At 31.6% G+C, this 20322-nt stretch overlaps 2 protein-coding genes across 3 annotated transcripts; both read right to left on the bottom strand.

Annotated features, from left to right (window-relative positions):
- Nucleotides 1-10669: 10669 nt before the first annotated feature.
- LOC11422127 (uncharacterized) lies at nucleotides 10670-12260 on the bottom strand. 2 transcript variants are annotated; one of them, XM_024776235.2, is made up of 2 exons: nucleotides 11781-12260; nucleotides 10670-11511 (listed from the first exon to the last, which is right to left on the bottom strand). In XM_024776235.2, the coding sequence occupies exons 1-2, from the start codon at nucleotides 11997-11999 to the stop codon at nucleotides 11068-11070; spliced, it is 663 nt and encodes a 220-aa protein (XP_024632003.1). In that variant the 5' UTR covers nucleotides 12000-12260; the 3' UTR covers nucleotides 10670-11067. The 2 variants fall into 2 exon arrangements, with proteins under 2 accessions (XP_024632003.1, XP_003597075.1); XM_003597027.4 differs by having other exon boundaries at nucleotides 11748-12259.
- A 1307-nt stretch (nucleotides 12261-13567) lies between these two features.
- On the bottom strand, nucleotides 13568-16368 carry LOC11422126 (G-type lectin S-receptor-like serine/threonine-protein kinase At2g19130). The gene has a single exon (XM_003597025.4). It carries the CDS (start codon nucleotides 16274-16276, stop codon nucleotides 13787-13789), a length of 2490 nt encoding a protein of 829 aa, XP_003597073.1. The 5' UTR covers nucleotides 16277-16368; the 3' UTR covers nucleotides 13568-13786.
- Nucleotides 16369-20322: the final 3954 nt, after the last annotated feature.

The raw sequence follows: 20322 nt of genomic DNA, 5'->3' as shown, positions 1-20322 counted from the left end.
AGAAATTGTGCATATCTTTTGAGTAAAAAAAAAAAGCTATATTATAACATTTTTGGATTGCAAATCTTGATTTATGTTCAACTTAAGTGGAGAATTAAGACAAATATATGAGGAAATAACAGTTACTTATTTGGAGTCAATGGGTAATTTACTTTTTTTCTTCCTCAAGTTTTTTTAGTTAAATATTAGTGAACGTTTTAGTTTTGTATTATTAACATCACACATTAAATTTATATAGTGGAGATAAATAATGAATTTTAGAAGTGGAGAATAAGAGAGAGTGAGAATAAGCTCTTTTAGAAGTGTCACATAGACATAATGCTTGCATATGGTTAACTCAAGTTTCCTTTTAAGAACACAAATATTTTACTCCTAAAAAGTCCAAAATTTTATTCTATTAGTTAGGTACATCATCAAAAATACACTATTACTTTTTGTACAAAAACAACACTATTATTTGTAAGAAGTGGTAGATTAATGGACAATATTCAATATGTTATTTATCATGTTAAAACACAATGTATAATTAATGAAATCTTAAGGCTACAAATTCCGTTAAACTTACAAAGATAATTAATATGTACATCTCTTCAATTTTGGAACGCCTATATACACGGAATCGTTAGAACGGAGACTTTAAATCAGCTCTATAGTAATAGTAGCACTATAATAATGCAATTATTAAAAACAAAAGGAGGTATTATACTATAATATAATGAAATAAGAAGGGGTGGCAAATTTTTGTAACTTAAGTTTAACTACATCATTATCATCATCATTCTCTGTTACTTTCTTTTTTTGAAGAAATATCAATATCATTCTCTATTATTAATTATTAGATTAGATAGAATTTGAGAGGGATAGTTTTTTATGAAGAAGATAGAAAGATATAGATAGATAAATAGATAGAAGATAGATAGATAGAAAGATATGGAAGATTCCAAAGCAATTCTTGTGAGGTAACAAATATTAGTAGACAAATAAAAACAATAAAACAAACATTTTTATAAGGTTATACATTAAAATGTATGTAAATTAAATAGCTGATAAAATACAAACCTTGTTGGAAAGGAACCCTCTCGTATCTAATTCAAAAAAAAAACATTGATTTCTACTGCACATAACCCCATTTTAGAATACACAATTCATAATTATAAGGCCACAAATCAAATCAAAGAAAGTGAGTGAAAAATTCAGAACCTAAGGACAATAGGAGTTTTACCATGCAATGTATAGAGTGAAATATACAGTTATAATATCATAGACCGTGGAAAGAAACAAAAGGAATGAGAAAATAACTAAAAAATTAGATATAATTTCATTGGAGTAATTCCAGATATTACAAAATATTAGGTGATAAATATAACCATCCACCATATTACAAAATCAGCAAAAATAGTTAACATAAAAGTTAGAAGATCACTGATACAACGTTAAACAAAAATAATAATGAAAAAACTTAAATTTTAATATAAAAATGATAACCACCTTTTCACATAAGAAGTGCCATTTAAAAAAAAAACTCTCCTTTCTCCAAAACTCTACAAAGAAAGGATATCCATTAGATAACAAAATATTAGAAGAAAATGAACATGAAGTTGGAAGAGAAAAATGAAAACTACCAAAAAATAAAATTGAAGGAATGGAAGAGACAAAATAAGTTACAAATATATATACATAGGAGCTTCGTAGAAAATTTGTCTAACGAACTATGAATGCAATTTTTTTTATAGGCAAAAAGTGGATAGAGTAGGAATAAATAATTTTGGAATGTAACCATAAGCATATATCTTGGCCGTATGATCTACCTTTCTATAAACTAAAAAGAAGAAATCCACTTTATTTCATTGTTAACATGTATATTAATATATTTGTCAATTATCAAACACCTTAAAAAAAATCTAGAACAAAGACCAAACATGTGATTTAATTTGTTCAAGGCACAATATATATAATGAAATCCAAACAGTGCAATATAAAGGCTAAAATATACCTTATGCATATGTATTTGTGAATGAAATATGGTTATTTCATCGGATAGAGAAAATCTACCATGTTCAATCTCCTCCAAATATTCTTCACCCTTTGAAAAAAAATGAGGAATCAAATTTTCGCATGTTCTTGCAATGATATTTATAGAAGATAAAAGCATGCACTAAATTTATTTAATTTGTAGGTTATCAATATAAAACAATGAGTAGTGGAAAAAGCTACACAAATTAATTGGAAGTTACATAATAAATTTTTTTCAATTTGTAGGTTATAAATTAAAACTATGAGTAGGTGGAAGGAGTCACATTTGTCTAAAAAAATGTACCATACGTATCATATAATCAAATAACCACACCTTTTCAACTATACTTTTAAATATTATTATTATCATCATATTTCCTTAATTAATGGATAGTGGAAGGAGTTACAAAGCTCACTCAATTATCAGTTACATATTTAAGAATTATAAGAATGAACATATGTAAATATATTTAGTAATAAATAGATAGATGGAAAGTAGGAAAAAGAAAAGAGAGAGCCACATGGTGAATGCTTATAGAAAATTAGTTAGAAAGGGGGAATTGGTGAGGTGACATGTAAGCAAAGTGTAGGTTAGAATACATGTATATATAGATAGATAGATAGATATAGATAGATATAGATAGATAGATAGATATAGATAGATAGATAATTTCTTACAATTTTTTGTTTGGATGAAAAACTTTTAAGTAGAAGTGTGTACCTAGGTACTTCTTATCATCTTAACTTCACAATCATGTCTAGGTTGTATGTTTTACGATTTTTCATTCATTCCCTAAATGTTGTTTTTGGATATTTTTAACTTGTGAATTGCAGCGAAGTGAATCATTTCACACAGTCAGAGAAAAAGTGTGAATCTATCCACTTCAAGCACCAAATCATTTCACTCTTTTTTGAAGAAAACATATTTGCTAAACTTAAGTGAATCGTTCCACATGTATGTATGAGTTGTTTTATACATACATAAAACTTTTGTGAATCGTTTCACTATTTTTTTTACAACAACTTTTATAACTTCATTTTCTTGCTCATTCAAAAAAAAAAACTATACAAATAAACATAACACAACTTTTCAAAAACATGAATTTTTTACAATCTCTTATTTCAAACACTCAAAAATCTTACATGTTTTGATTGTGAATTTGAGAATTTTGTGAGTTACTTAGATAATGATTCTTTATATGCTAGATTGTGATATTTTAGGGTTTTTCAATTGTGGGCAATTGAAACCTAAATGAAATATTGATGTCTTTCACCTCCTTTGGAGAATTAAGGTTTTTTTTTCATCCAACATTTCAATATCAATTAACGGTTTGTTAACAATCAAATAAGAATCAAATTTTGAGGTCTCTAGATTGAAGAAGACCCCAAGAGTTTATGTGGCTCATGCAAAAATTGAGGAGGCTCTCGGATTGATCGGATCATTGCATTGGTTGATCAAGTGTGGTTTTTATTGAGGGTTGGAGGTTGAGTCTTGTGAGGTCAAATTCAAGGGTTACATCAAGAATTGTTGAAAGATTGGGGTTTTTGGTTGAAATCTCAAGGAGCAAAATATTGGTCTAAAAATTTGTACAAACAATTGATACAATGATGTTCAATATTCAGAAAAACTCAATTGACTTAGGTCTTTGGGAGTGAACGTAACCCACTAGTGAGGATATGAGTGAACCATTATAAATCACCATGTTTTTCCTCTTTATTTTTTAACTCTTTAGGTTTTGTTTTAAACTGATTCAAATGTGGATTTAAAAATTGTTTTGTTAAACCCTAATTTTGATTGATTTGAAAGAAACTGAATTGAGTGTTGACTCTTAGCAAAGATTTAATAACTTCTAAATGAATTTTAGAACCCATCATCTCAATCGTCGAGTTTAATCAATTTTGGGTTGCTGTCATTTAATTGTTAATAATTCAATTTTGCTTGAAATAAATTTTAACAATTTGAGTGCTTATCCAAAAAAGTGATTATCAAATTTTAACTCATTATACAATAATAATTTATTGTATTGTAACTCTATCTTGACAATCAAGCAAACTTTAAAGGTCATACTAACTAGTGTACATAGACACTAATTAAGGAAATCAATATAAAATTTGAATGCTTGTCTAGATTATCAAAATTTTCCTAAATTTTAATATTTCAAATAAGATGTGATGACAAAAGCAATGAATGTCAAGCGTGAAAGTGAATTTATGTGGATCTCTTACAACCTCATTATTTGCTTTTTTTGATGCTGTCATAACTTACTTTTCCACCTCTAAAAAAAAAAAAACTTAGTTTTCCACAAATATAAGGATCAGTTGTTATATGGACAATATGGGTTGATGATGACAATTGATAATAATTAAAAAGTTAGCTTTTTCATTTTTTATTTTTTTTTGGCCTCTTTTGGAACTCCTTTTGTAATGAATTTGACTACCTTTGACCTTTCTTTTTCTATCACGTAAAGCTGTCGGGAAGGATTCCGCAATACTATTCTTATTTTAAATACTCCTTCTATCCTAAATTATAACAAACAAACAAAAACAAATGTTTTTTTGTACAAAAAAAAAGACAAATATTCACATGTGTCTTCAAGGGCACATGTTAAGAAATTTATTATAGAAAATAGCTATCAAAAACCGTGCATTCAACTTCTTAAAAGTCAAAAAAAAAATTATATTTTTAAATATAAAGTTATTTTAGATTCCTTAACATATACCTTTAGAGCACAAGTTAACATGACCCAACAAAAAAAATGATCAAAGAAAATTAACGATTATAATCCAAAATAGGAATCAAATTCACCAATTTAATTTAATTTAATTTTACTTATAATTTAAGACAGAAGAAGTATAACAGTCAAATATCCTTTTTTCCTACTTGACATTCGCTACATGCTATACGAAAAGGAAACACTAATAAGGGAATGCAATTTTTAAGTTCTTCAACAATTTTCGTGGCCTTTCAAAAAAAAAAAACAATTTTCGTGGCATTTCTTGCTTTTTGTTGTTAGATATTATTTTTTTTCTTTTGTTAATTATGTTTCTCTTGAAAATGTCAAACTATCCCTCAAAAATTTATAATATGTAAGACGTTGAGGGCAGTATATTTTAAAGTCTCAAATCAATTTTTATTATGGATGTTCAAATATCATTTCTCTAATAATTTAGATTTTTACCACATGCTCCCACAACATTTCTACGTATAAACCTCACTTTACAACGTCCCTTGAAGCCAGCTATGCACCATATCTATGCTTCTCGTCTTTGTTTTTGCCGTCCAGTAAAAATAGATGGCCTAGTCATGTTCACCCACCGAAAACATGGGATGTTATGTATTCTCTGCTTCCCATTTTTTTAGGCTTTGTTGGAGGTTTGGAAGATAGGGGAAGGAAAGTCTTTGAAGGTGAAAAATATAGAAGAAAATGGATAAATTTTTCATGTTTTTTTTTAAAATGTTTTTTTAGAAAATGATAAACTAATGATTCATATGTTTTATATCAAGATTATTATAACAACATAGAATAAATTTGAATTCATATAAATTTTCCAAAACTCTCCTTCAATATAACTTTTTAATTTCCTCAAATCTAAAAGGTTTTGTATTATGAAGAAAAATTAACCCTAGATAACCCTCTCCTTCCAATATACTTTATTTCTTCCATTTGTTTATTATTTTTTCCAAAACCATCTCCTCTCGTTCCCTCAAAACTCGCAAACAAAGTCTTAATAATGAAAAATTTGTGATCTTCAATTTGTTGAGAACCTTTTATGATCACAGGAATTGGTGTCATCGGTAACAATCCTCATGTGTTACTCTATTATTATGATATTATCCATCGCCATATGTTTATTGATGCCAATATCATCGACTAATGTATTATGTGGCAAAATAAATGGTTTGGATAGATATGAATTTGGATTGAAATTTCTTGATAAAAAAAAAGGGTCATTAATTCATCACAGTCCATTAAATTTCATTAAAATAATCCAATCAAATTCATTCAATCCATTAATTTTTTTTTGTTGAGGGATTCAATCCATTAATTATTAGATTGTTAGTAAATGGTTATCCGTATGATGCGTTTATTAAAATGTATTATTAGATTACTAATGGATGATTATCCATCCGATAAGATTATTAAAATGTATTATTGATATTTTTATTTTAGTTTTTTGAACATATTTTTTAATATTACTATTTTCTCAAAGAATTGGTACATAAAAATTTTGACTGATTTTTTTCTCGCTCTATCCATTTCTCGTGCACCTTATTTGTTTTACGAAAATGCCCATGCAATTTTTGGATTTTAGAAATCGAATTGAGTGTTTCCTTTGTTATGGGGTGAAAAAATGAGTTTTCACCAATTTGGATTCTATAATCTGAAAACCTCAAAAAATAGGGCGCGTTCCTTATTTTTTTTTCGGATTATAGAATCTGAACACCCCTTAAACACCCTTATTCAGAGGAAAAACAGTTCGAATTATATAATTATCAACATAAATTTTGAGTTTGTTTGTAACATGGATAGCCAGTTTAAGGACTATGTTAATCTTTCTAACTCTCATCCTTCTGTTTTAGTTCATTGTTAGTTGTTCTTAGTCAAAAGTCCAGTATTTTGGGCTACTTGATCAGATTGCTCTGAAATGTCTACGAAAAATTAGAAAAAAATCAAGGTTCAAAACTCCTGTAGAAGGAACTTCTTACAGGACTCCGCCCCTCAAAATTTCATCGTTTAGAGGCATTTTTTCATTTTTTTTTTAAATTTTCATATTCTCAGAAAAATACGAAATAATTTTCATTAGTTTTATTTTATTTTAGAATTTTTCGGTGGTACTTTTATGATTTTATTTGACAGTTTTTACTTTATTTTTTTGTTGTTTTTAAAAGCAAAATTCAAAACTGCTGAAATTTGAGAGATTCTAATTGCTGATTATGTACAAGCATATTTCAAATTATATAAACACATACAAATTGTGTTCAGATTATATAATCTGAAACGCATGGACATTTTTATAAAAATTATAGGGCGCGTGAGAATTAGATAGAGTGGGAAAAATAATACTAAATAAATTTAGTCCAATTTATTTTTTGGACCCAAAATAGATTTTTTTTTTTTACTAAGCCTAATTGAACAAATAAATTACATTTAGCCCAAATCAATTTTTTTTATAAGATTTCTTTTTAGGCCCCCCTCATATCTCTTTATACCCCTTAAAATCATGAAATTGCCCTTAATAACATGTCCTCTAGATAACTACGGGATATTTTGTACATATGGTAGATATTAGGGTATTTTCATTAGTTTTATTTTATTTTAGAATTTTTCGATGGTATTTTTATGATTTTATTTGACAATTTTTACTTTATTTTTTTGTTGTTTTTAAAAGTAAAATTTAAAACTATTGAAATTTGAGAGATTCTGATTGCTGATTATGCATAAGCATATTTCGGATTATATAACCTGAACACAAACAAAGTGTGTTCAGATTTTATAATCTGAAACGCCATGGACATTTTTATAAAAATTATAGGGCGCGTGAGAATTAGATGGGGTGGAAAAAATAATACTAAATAAATTTAGTCCAATTTTTTTTTTTGGACCCAAATTTTTTTTTTTATTAAGCCTAATTGGACAAATAAATTACATTTAGCCCAAATCAATTTTTTTATAAGATTCCTTTTTAGCCCCCCTCCCAACCCAATATCTCTTTATACCCCTTAAAATCACGAAATTGCCCTTAATAACATGTCCTCTAGATAACTATTGGATATTTTGTACATCTAGTAGATGACTACCATATGTTCATTTTTAAAAATGTCGTTTTGTACATCTAATAGATAACTATTGAATGTTCATTTAAAAAAATTTGATTTTGTATCTCCGGTAGATAACTACCGGAATACTCAATATATATACCAAATTGCAACTTTAAGCGGTTATTTCCTATTTTATACTCAACTTGAATATGCTTCTAAACCTTACGATTTTTGGGCAACTTTTTTGCGTTTTTATCACAGTCAATAGAACAAATAGCGTCAATCTTCCCCCAATTGCGATCAATTAGCACGTTTGGTGGGGGTTTGATTATGGTGGATAATTGGACAGTAAGGATTTGACGTTCGCGTGGGGTGAGTCGGTTGAGTTTGGTGGCTCGGTTAGATAATCAGAGTGAAATGGTGGACGAAGTGAATTGGTGGAAAAATGTGAGAAGATGAGAGAGAAAGTTTGGATGATATTTGTCTGTTAAGTAAACCAAAAGGTTAAATGAGAAATATTTCGATAGTTATCTACCGGAGGTAGAAAATAGAAATTTTTAAAATAATCATCAAGTAGTTATCTATCAGATGCACCAAATGGAATTTTTAAATGAACATGCGAAAGTTATCTATCCGATGTACATAATAAATTTTATTTTTAAATGAACATCCGGTAGTTATCTATAACTTTTTGTTTTTTATTTTCAGATTTCTTTCCCTTTTTTCAAATTTTTGTCCACTTTTTTTCCAGTTTTTATTTTTTTTAGAATTAGAATTTTCTCTATATTTTATCCATTGAATATATATTAACATTTGAATTGATTCATTGGATCTTTAAAATAAGTTAGATGGTGAATCCATCCATATTATTAAATTCAATCTATAAAAAATATTTATTTGGTGGATGGATTGAATGGATTTAATAGTAGATGAGTTGGATGAATATATATATTTAATGGAGGGAGGGAGGGAGAGAGTGAGAGGGAGGGAGGGAGAGAGAGATGGGTGGTGACGTGGTCGTGGTGAGGTGTGGGGCATATTTGAGTGGTCCGTTTCCGACGATTGAAGGTGGGTGGTTTGGTGGGAGTGTAGGTGGCGACAGGGTGGTCGGTGGTAGTGACGGACATGTAGTGAGGGGGGTGATGTGTGGTACCGATAAGCGTGATCCGTTTCTGTCGGCTGCAGGTGTGGTGGAATCTTTTTCAGTCATGATTAATCCTCTTTCAACGAACTCCCGGATCGTTTGTCGTTGTAAGAATCGTGGTGTGTGTGGTTGTTCGCGCTGATGGTTGTGGTGCTTAAGATTTTGCTTGTTAGGTGGCAGACCCCCCTCAGGTCACTGTGTGTTCGTTATTATTACTATTTCGATGTTGTTTTCTGTTTGTGTGGTGGTGGTGCTTCAGTTAGTTGGTGGTAGCTTTGCGTGGGGGATTGTGGGGCTCTCTTGGTGAGGTCGGTTTTGGTGTCAGAACAGTTTGTGGACTGAAGCTATTTTAGAGGGTGGTTGGTGTTGTTTAGGTGAGGAGGCGGGTGTTTGTTGAGGGTGATTTCTGTTGGAGGCTGCCTCTATAACTCGGGTCCTTGTTCGTCGTCACTAGCTTTTGTTTGCGTTTTTTTGGGGTTGTTAAGGTGTTTTAGGGTGTTTGGAGGAAATGGGTCATGTTGTGTTGAGCTTCTTCCTTTTGATTTATTCGTTGTTTGCACCACCGTATATCTTGTCGTTTGTCATGCTTTTTGTTTGCTGGTTATCGGTGGGCCGGTTACTTTTGCTTCGAGATCGGGAGTTGGTGTCTAGCAGCAATTCGATTTGGCGCGATTTAGTGTTTCTCTGGTGTACCGAGGGTGAGGGGTGCCCATCTGATTTGGTCCTAAGGTTTGGTGGGCCGATCACTTTTGATTCTGGATCAGGAGTCAATTCTTTAGATCAATTTTGGTTTTGGGCTTTTATGGTTTCTTTCGGTGAATCGGAGGTCGAGAGGTGTTGGAAGCTGAATGATCTTTCAGATATGAGCTTTTCTGAGGTGGCTCGGCTTTGGTGTTCAGGTCTGTGAGTTTAATTTTGAGGGGGTTTTTTCTTTGGGGGCGAGTAGTGACGACGGGTGGTGTTGGATTATAGTGGTGGTTTTCGTGAAGGAGTCTGTTTTAGGTGGTGACGTGGATTTTGGTGGGTGGTATCCTCATGGTGTTTTTAGGGTGTTTATTTTCGGGTGTTCCGCCTATATACGACGCTTGTTTGTATTCTCATATTCACCGATCTCTGTTTGTCTTGATCATGGATCTAGCTGTTCAATAAAATTTGTTGTTTAAACAAAAAAAAAAGTTTCTTGAAAGGAAAAAATATATATAAAAAAAATTAAAAATCTTCAAGGCATCATTCTATTCAATTCAAATTCAAATGATTATTTCACTACAACTTTTAAATACCTAAGTCTTAGAAAACGATTCTTATCGTCTTAGGAAAGTGAGAAAATAAAGAAATTGATAAAGTATTATAGGCATAATTTAATGTTTCCCAAACGTTGCTGTTAAGAGTCCCACATCGGTTAGGAGTTGGTTTGACAATTTGTTTATAAGTGGGGGCAATCTTCACCTCATAAGCCGGTTTTGTGGGGTTGTGTTAGACCCAACCACGATTTTTAATAGTTGCCACAATAACTATAAGCAACTCTCATAATGAACTAGAAAACAGATAGATCACGAACTTGTGAAGAAATAGATAGGTCTTATACGTTGCGTGTCATGCAAGTAATGTTCTGTTTGCTTAAAACATTTTTATGATGTAAAAGTTTATGACCACATACTTCAATTTTTTTTCTCCTGATTGATTTTTTTGCTACAAGTAATGGGAAATGGAACAGTCAAATCAATACTATTTAAATCTGATTACCAAATATGTTGATTTCAAAATATCATTATCTACTATTAGTATTTCAGGTGAAGATTTGTGACAAATTAAATTTGTGCAACAACCAACCACGTTCTGATTGAATTTCATAACAACTTTCTCTACCTTGCATTTTTAGATATAAGTAACAGTGCCAAACAGAGAAAAGAGCAGGAAAATTTGACATGAACAGATGTTTCAGGTTTCTTCCAATATCAGCTACCTCCCAATTGGGAAGAATAGATAACAACACACGAAACTTGTGCCCTTCCACTTGTGCTAAAGAAATTTTTATTCTTAGGAGCACCCCTTTTAACTATCTTTATGATTTGGTTGTGATCGCAATTGCAGCTACGCTGCGAATAAAAGGTTAGGTGAGTTGGGTCCCAGGGTTCACCATAGCCAAGCCTCATGGCTCAAAGCTGCGAGGGTGTGACCTCACACCAGCAGCGAGAGTTGAACTCACATCTTTGCGAGATTTACCAACCCTTTTTAGCTGGTGAGAACATGTGTTGCAAAGACAAAAACAACAGAAAAACATTGATGTCAAAACAATGACATTAACTTTACCCCAACAGACTGTAACTACTAAGCTTATGAGAAACACCATGTATATTCCTAGGCAATGGAACTTTTTTTGATTCTCAAATTGGCTTTCATTAGACTTGGATAAACTCTTCGAATTAAACACCGGTGAGTATGATGATGATGGACTTGATAAAGGAGATTCAATTGCCTTGATTTCTTCAATATTAGTCTTGAAAGATGATGAACTTCTTGTATGTAAAGAATAATTTCGCTTTGATCCAAAACAAGTTTGGCTATAAAGATTCTTCTTGTTAGCTCTTGTATTCTGTTAGGCAAAAGAAAAATATTTAAGAAGCGAGATAGTAATTAAATTGATCATCAAGCTTAAAAAAAATATATAAACTCAATTTGCATATAAGGGTTGAAGAGTTGAAGGACTAAATTCAAATTCTAGTGAAAAAAAAAAATACTAGCCTAACAACTAATTATACTAAAATTTGCGTATAATCTCAATTTATATAAAACAAAGATAGCAAAACAATATTCATTTAAAAGACTAACCAATATGATTTGAAACATCACAGCTTTAATCACCTTAGAAAGTGTTTGTTTTGGAGGATGACCAGCAACCTGATTTTGTATCGATTTCGGAGAATTTTGGTCCAGAGACATCGAATTGGTTGCTGAATTTTGTGTTGCGTGTTTACGACGACTAGTAGAGGGAGCAGGGACAGTTTCAGATTCAAGCATGTCATCTAAATCAATGACAGGACGAAAACATGTTAAGAACTTGTTTTTTGAAACACTCTTCATAATTTTCTAAGTTGTGTAAGTTTGAGAAAGGAGTTGATGATACTAATAAGTAGTGGTAAAGGGTTTTAGAGAGTTCGAGATTAGAAGAATGTGTATATATATTATTGAGTCAATATCAAGGAATAAAATTAAGGACGAAAATAAAGAGGAGCACTTTGCATTTGACGAGAGAATATTGAGGTTAAGGCCTGCAAAGATTTTGTTTTGGTGATTAGACAAACACGCACTTATGAGTAGTACCTTTGTTTTTGTCTTTCAATAATAAACAATATATAAATAACGTGTGTTTTGTTCTCTTTTGTTGACCAAGGTAATTTAATTTGGTTGTGAGAGTGAGTGAGGCTTCTAAAAGATGACTAAAGGCGGAATAGGCAAAGAGAACTTTGGGGGTACCCGTGAAGGACAGGCAAGTACTGGTGATATGGATGTCATTTTGCAATTAAATCTAATAACTAGGGATGATTCTTACCTATCATAAGCACAAATCCAAATCATTCGAACCCATGATCTTTATTAAGTTAGAGAAATGATATTTATACAACCACTTTTTGACAACTTTTGAAACAATCATCTCTCTCATAGACAATTGAATCCTCTCGCAACAACAAAAATAGATAATTGCAGTATCACATACTTTATTCATGTATTAATTAAGATTTTAGGTATAATAAATAGTTAATTTAATCATGTTCTCTAAAAAAGTTATTAATTTAACCATGTTATTCGACTTATTTCTCCCTCTAGCTGATGATGGGGATGACAATATTGTATGGTGGGGTAATAGAGCTCTTGAATTTTCTATGAGCAACAATCATCAATTTATTTCAACACCCCAGATTGATACTGATACCAATATGTATTAATGTCGAGTGATTTGGAGATGATCCACACTTTGCTTAACCTATGGGCCACGGCACATGAAAGACTCTTGACTTGAATAAGCTTTAATTCGTATTAGGCATGTTTCAGTGTCGGATATATGTCGGTGTCCTACACTAACACATATAATTACATTAAGTTGTATTTTTTTTTAATTATTATCAATGTCGACATATTAGTGTCAGTGTCATGTTCGTGTTTGTATCCGTGTTTTATAGGTCACAACAAACCTTAGTTGTGGAAAATGACTAAAAAGTTTTGATAGATATGGTTCTTCAAGACACCATGGAGGATCACAGTATGCCTACCTTAGTCCATGAATCAATTAACAAAGGGAAGATTGTTTATTCTTCAAGCTTATGATAGGTTGAATGGAGTTGTGTGATTAGTTAATTCAAATTGTGGACCTGAGGGTTTAGGTTTAAACACCAATGTTTCAAGTCATTATGTTAACAACATTTTTTAGGGGTCAAATCGTTGAATTAACCAATCTGAAATGCAATAAAAAATACATACTATACGAACGCACTTCAAAATGGAAGTTAGCAGTTTGTAGCTTGTGTGTACACTTGTCATGGGACTATTTGAGAGAGCTTACGGAAACGGCTTATGACATGTTCATATGTTGTTTTCGGCTTTATTTCTACTAGTATTCTATGATAGCTCAGGAAAACAACTTATAGTTTATACGAAAACATTTTGACTTTATTTTATTTTTTGTCATATGAATAGCTAATACATAAGCACTTATATGATAAGCCCTTGTAGCATAAGTGCTTGACTGAAGTGTGTATCCAAACTGAATCGCTTAATTCAAACCATACATTGCAAATTTACAATTACATTTGTTAAAATCAAAGGATGGCATTTTGTTTTTTGTATGAGCAACAAATAACAATAGAAACAACCTAATTTTCTGCTGAAGACTTGGAGCTAGATGAGATATTGCTTTGGACTTGAGAGGTTGCTGAGACGTTACTCTTTACCTGTGAACTTTGAGTCGAGCTAGAATCAGTGTAGAAAACCACGTTCTCATCGTTATCAACGAACATTTGAAGAGACCTTGGAATTGGTGGCAAATTCACTTCCAAAATTCCCTCAAGAATTTGAACTACCTGACCCATTGTTGGCCTTTGATTTTCATTGTCTTGGACACACCAAGAAGCGACTTTAATTATTCGCGCAACCTCTTCAATGTCCGCATTTCCCTGCAACCTAGGGTCCAAAAGGGTGATGACACTTCCACCTTCTATAACTACTTTTGCAGCTAAGGTAGGAAAGAAAGTAACTTGACCATCTTCTGATGGATCGGAGTTCCTCCTACCCGATACAACCTCGAAAAGCATCATTCCGTAGCTATAAACATCAGCTTTGGCTGTAATAGCCACGCCAGAAATCCACTCCGGAGCAAGGTAGCCTCTTGTTCCTCTCATGGTTGTTAGGACCCTGCTGAAATCTCGTCCGACCAGCTTAGCCAGGCCAAAGTCTGCAACTTTAGGACAAAAATCGGTGTCTAGGAGAATGTTTTCTGGCTTTACATCACAGTGTATGATACAGTCTCGGCACTTCTCGTGGAGGTATGTTAATCCCCTTGCAATTCCAATAGCAATTTGGTATCTCAGTTTCCAGTCCAACACCTTAGAAGAGTCTTTTTTCAAGAATAAATGGAAATCCAAGGAACCATTAGGCATGTAATCATAAACCAGCATCCTTTTAGTACCTTCTGAACAGAATCCTCGGAGACGAACAAGGTTAACATGTTGCACTGTCCCTATAGTACTCACTTCTGTTCTGAATTGTTTTTCTCCTTGGCTAACACTTTCCAACTTCTTCACTGCCACCACACTTGAATCAGCCAATGTTCCTTTGAAAACAGAACCGAAACCTCCTCCTCCCAATTTCTCAGAGAAATTCTTAGTCGCATTTTGCATATCTCTGTATCCAAATGCCACCAACGAACCCTCCACAGGCTTACCTGTTCCAACTGTTTGCTTTCTTCGCCTAAGCATGAAAAACAGAAGAAGTGCCAAGAGAATCCCTATGCCGACAACCACACCTACTACAACACCAACAATCACCCCATTATTGTTTTTAGCATCACTAAATTCTGATGCTGCAAGTTTTAGATACAATGTTTTTCCACTACTATCATCTGAAGGTAACTGTTGCAGATTTAGGAGGTCTTCAATCCAAATTGAACATTCATTACTATCATATGAATAAGCAGAACAAGAGCAATTGTTCAAGCATATTGATTCACATTCCTCTACATTTCCTGATACCACGGGTTTTGCATGTTTAGGCAATGCCATGTTGGGGATTGCACGGAACCTGTCCTTTACCCCATTAGAGTGACCAGAACTCTCGCATTGTAACCTTGTTTTTCTCAGACACCCGCCTGAGTGATCCTCCAAATCCCAGTCAGACTGTGACTTTGGCTCATAACCACTCAAACAATTACAATACGGCTTTGAGTTTTCAGTACAGCTCCCAAACGAACCGCATAAAGCATAAGCCTCACAATGTTGTCTTGGCTGCGCCCAAAACAAGTTCCACTCATTGATACCTTCCAACCATGTTAGTTGCTTAATCTGCCCTGAGATATCCATCACAAACCGCGATATAATCGAAGGGTTATACATGGAATAGGTGAAGTAGCTTTCATTATCATTCGACACAAACGAAAAATTGAAGATATAATTTGACCTCATCTCAGGAACCAAACTAAAAATATGTCCATTCCAAGATCCACTTGTCCAATACTGTTGAGACTTATTCCAAAGAATAAGATATGAAGATGTTCCTTCTGGGTCTAGTTCCAAAGAGAAAAGACCTGTTGCAGGATCTTTTCTATTCTTCCATGAAGTAAGATACTGAGGCTTCTTTGTTTTATTGTCTAACTTAATTTTACCACCAGGAAGCCATGTATCTGCTGGATGATCAAAACTCTGCCATAGAGAATCTAATACATCATCATTAGGCCTATTTTTCAAAACAAGATTTCCAGTATCTAGAAGCATGGCTACAACAGAATCTGACTTAGGAACATTCATGTTTGTTGACCAAACTTGTTTTGAAGACTCATTTAATATAACTAAATTACCATCTGAGATTTTTAAGGTGGCGGTGTTTTTGTCAGAGACAGGATTGTCTCTGTTGGCTACCCAAACAATTGTTTGTTGAATGACCTTTTTGTACCATATTCCTATGTAGTAGTTAGAGGAATTACCTGGTTTGAAGAAACCTAGTTCAAAGATTCCTCCTTCAGAAATAAGAGTTTGGTCACCAGATAGAGATTGTTTTGCTGAGATGGTAGTAGTTAGAGCTGCAAGGGAAGGATAGTAGTGTAAATAGAAGAAGAGGTTTAGAACAGAAAGCCAGAACCATGGTTTCATCATATTGAATATGACTTAGCCTTCACTGTGCAACTTCCATTGGAGAAACTATGAAAATATTGTGGAAGAATGGAAAATGTAGTAATGAAGGGCCTAGTGGACGCTCTTCCATACATTAAGTCAAGCATGTCTTTTCATATAATTGCATTAATTACTATGTCCTTGTGGGATGGTTTAAGTCGTTGTCATTAGTTGTAAGTTTCATGTGAGTGCAACAACATAGGTAAGTGGTAGTAGTAATATAAAGCTTGCTGCATTTATTAACTCCATGACAATTTTATTCTTGTTAGTTTTTCTCCGCTTCATACAATATTGTTAAATTCATTTTACTATACAGATATTAATTTATATCCATAAATGGGATATACATGTGAATAAAAATAATTGTATTAGGGTTTACAGACGGAGAATTTTCTCCAATAAGGATGGAGACGGGGAAGAAAACCCCACCTCACATGATGGTTTAGGGACGGAAATCATAACCCTTATATGACGATCCCTGTCAAATAAAAAAGTTTTGATTTAAAAAAGAATTATTTTGACAAGATTAATTTCAAAGATTTAATTAGTATATGTATTTACGGTGTAACTTTTTAGACATCATATCTCATTATTACATTCTTGTTATATTTGTTCTTGAAGTATGGTCACTTATATCATATCTACCTGCTGAGATTTGGTAGCCACTTCAAGGACATGAGTAGAGCCAAATAAAACATAGTAGTGCCACTTTCATCCTTTTTCTTGAAGTTTATTTTTTCAACATAAAAGAATGTTAATCAAATATAACTTCTAGAAAGTTTTATTATATGTACGTACAACTGTACAAGTTCAAGTTATTCAACCTTTTTTTGTGCTCACAGCTCAAAAACAACAAGAAATCTTTTGCAGTCTTCGTAACAGGCCCACCTAAAGATTTGGATTATTATCCCACAAATTGGACATTTGACTTTTGTACCACACAAGTCTCTTCTATTCTTGACGAAAATTAAGTGGAAATATTTTCCAATTCAATTCACACGTTATGAGAAGATGATCAATGAACCGATTTTCCATTCACAATGTACTTTTATTCTCGATGCAAAAATTATTGTCCACTAAGTTTCCACTTGCTATATCTTTGACTACATTTTGAAAAAATAATTTTACTCAATTGGTTTTTTGAAATAAATTAACTTTTCTGAGCATGAATATATAAAAATAATTCAAGTGTTAATGTTATAGAAATAACATGATAATACTAAAATATGTTTAAAAAAAAAAGCTTAAATATAACTTTGATCCTTTAACTTATTTTAAAACTTTAGTTTGGTCTTTTATGTTTTAAACCGATCAATTTGGTCCTTTAACTTATTTTACAAATTCAATTTCGTCATTGACTTTAAAACCGACCAATTTGGTTAATGCAACTTAGTCCTTTAACTTATGAAAATATATTATCATATTCATCTATTGAGAGACAAAGTTGCATTAACTTGTATAAAGTTTAAGGACTAAATTTTCTTAACTTACATAAATTAAGAGACCAAGTTGCGTTGACTTACATAAATTAAAAGATCAAATTGATCAATTTTAAAGTTATGGGACTAAACTTTTAAAATAAGTTAAAGAGATCAAATTGATCAATTTTAAAGTAAAAGGAACAATCTAAACTTTTAAAATAGGTTTGATTGCATATTTGATCTCTTATGTTTATTTTAGTTTTCAAATTAGTCTCTTATGTTTTAAAATTTTTAAATTGATCCCTTACATTTTAAAGGTTTCAAGTTGACCTAAAATATTATTCTCGAAATAAGTTAGCCCTTTTATTTTTGAACACCTACTTCAGTATCACCCTCTTGATCTCATAATGTCATCCACATTATGTATTGTGTTAAAACTATTTAGATGTGGCATGAAGAAAGTTAATATTTCTTTTACACCATGCCTTTACCAAAAGTGGCTCTACATTGTCGGGAGTTTAGTGATATTGGTGACATGGGTCAATCACAATATCACAATGCTTGTGTTTCTTTCTCTTTCACAAGCATTGCGACATTGTGATTGGTCAATGTCACTCAACTCTACGTCACCCAAATGTTATCCATACATTGTCACTATCAGCTAAATTTTGCTTATAGTCAGATAACAGATAATTCATATTATTATCTAAATTCTATATATTGTTATCCATACATTGTCCATATATTTTTTATATTTATTTTCTAACCATTCTTTCTTCTCGCACATCTTATTTGTATTATAAAATTTTAAAAACTAGATTGTGACCATACAACGTATTTTGAAGGTTTTGAAGCAGGCACGGATGCACCTTAAGTGCATTTGGGTCAATCGACCCCACTTTTATTATTTTATTTTAACTAATAATAGGATGATTTTATATTTTGACCTCACTTTAAATTATATGTTGACCCCGTATAACAAAACTAATACTTTTCGGTCATATTTACAAGCAAAAAACTAAATTTTAGGTATATTAATTGAATACCTAATGTATTTGGTATACATTCAATGAACCTAAAAAAAATATATTTTTTTTTTATAAATATGACCGCAGAGAATACATTAGAGGAAAAATAAAGTTATATTGTAAATTAATTTTATTGTATTTGTTAAAATGGCTTTTCCATCATGTTAAGATATTCAAAATAATAAGTTTGTTTTGGAACTTGTGCATTTTACATTTAAATATATGACTTTCTAAACTAAATAGTAGTATATGCATTAACCCTCCTTATTAAAAAATTTAGATCTGTCCCTATTTTAGAGGATTGGTCAGTATTGTTTGGTTTATAAAATTCAAAATGGGTAAGACACGTGAAAAACCAGTAGAGTGAGAGAAGAAACAACTTATTTTTGTGAATGAATATGTAGTCCTAATTGATATATAGTTTTTGTGGCATGTGCCTTTAAATTATTTTCAGCATCTTGTTGTCTCTTGGGTTTGGTTGAGCTATGTGGACAGGTGAATATTTGTTTTATTCACCTCACTATATAAGGAAAAGAAAGAGAAAGCACGTTTTGTCCCCTACCATATTTCTTTAAAACTGGATTTGCCTATTCAGACTGGAAAATAATTCTATTTTTCACTATGGTGAAAAACAATATTTTTTACCATGGTAAAAAAGCAATGTATCTAGAAAATCTAATTTTCCAAAAAGAATGGAGGAGAAGAATCTCTCAAAGAAAGAAACGAGAATGTGTGTACCATTTTTGTTTCTTGTAGTTGCAACGGAAAAATACCATTGTTAATATAAAAGAGAGTATCTATGATGAAAAAACAGCGTAAAGAAAGCTTGAATTCTTTGTTAATTGTTCATTTTGAACGTTGAAATGGTAAATAAGCAAGGGTATTTTTTATTTTAACCAAATAATCTTTGGTTTCTTTACTCTCTTTTTAATTTCTTTGGTGTATTTTTTTCTTTGTATAATCGAGAATTTTGTTTCTGCATAATCGCATTCTACCACGTCATGCGTTTTCTGGTGTGCTCGTTTTTACATTCTGATGTTTTTTTTGTGTTCTTCCGTATTCGTTGTCCTTTTTTTTTATAATTTTTTGCATCCAACGTGCACATATAGATTGTCCATTGTTGGTGCACAGTGTGTGTGTGTTTAAAATGGACAATGTGGTATTTGGTTAATTGTGATTGATTGTTGGGTAAGTTACCTACAATTCTTCAAAGGTAACCTATACATCATCAACTATACAAGTTTTCGAGTTTTAACCATCAACTTGTTGATTTGATAAATAAACATACTAACTTAATACATGTAATGATCAGTCCAAATTTCAAACATAAAACTGCATAGAGAAAAAAATTTGAGGTACATTATTTTTTTAATTTTTTTTTGAAAGAGGTGCATTATTTTGTTGTCGAGTGTTAGAGACAATTTATTTTGCCAATTCCATTTTTTATTTAAATTTTTGTAAGTTATTCAATTTTTTTTAATAGAGTAATATAGAAATGAAAATTCTGCAAACCCTTCTTTACTAAAGAAAAAAATCTACAAACCTAAAAACACTAAAAATATTTTATGAATTTGTTAAG

This window comes from Medicago truncatula, chromosome 2, assembly GCF_003473485.1.
Source record: "Medicago truncatula cultivar Jemalong A17 chromosome 2, MtrunA17r5.0-ANR, whole genome shotgun sequence".
In the NCBI taxonomy this organism is placed as follows: domain Eukaryota; kingdom Viridiplantae; phylum Streptophyta; class Magnoliopsida; order Fabales; family Fabaceae; genus Medicago; species Medicago truncatula.
Note: the sequence above shows the minus strand (reverse complement) of the source record. Positions and strands in the feature narration are given on the sequence as shown.

Excerpts from the sequence above, each read along its gene's own strand:
- LOC11422127 (XM_003597027.4), bottom strand. The coding sequence starts at position 11,999 with ATGAAGAGTGTTTCAAAAAACAAGTTCTTAACATGTTTTCGTCCTGTC. Across the intron at positions 11,512-11,747 it reads TGATGTTTCAAATCATATTG|AATACAAGAGCTAACAAGAA; the intron begins GTTAGTCTTTTA and ends TTTGCCTAACAG.
- LOC11422126 (XM_003597025.4), bottom strand. The coding sequence starts at position 16,276 with ATGATGAAACCATGGTTCTGGCTTTCTGTTCTAAACCTCTTCTTCTAT.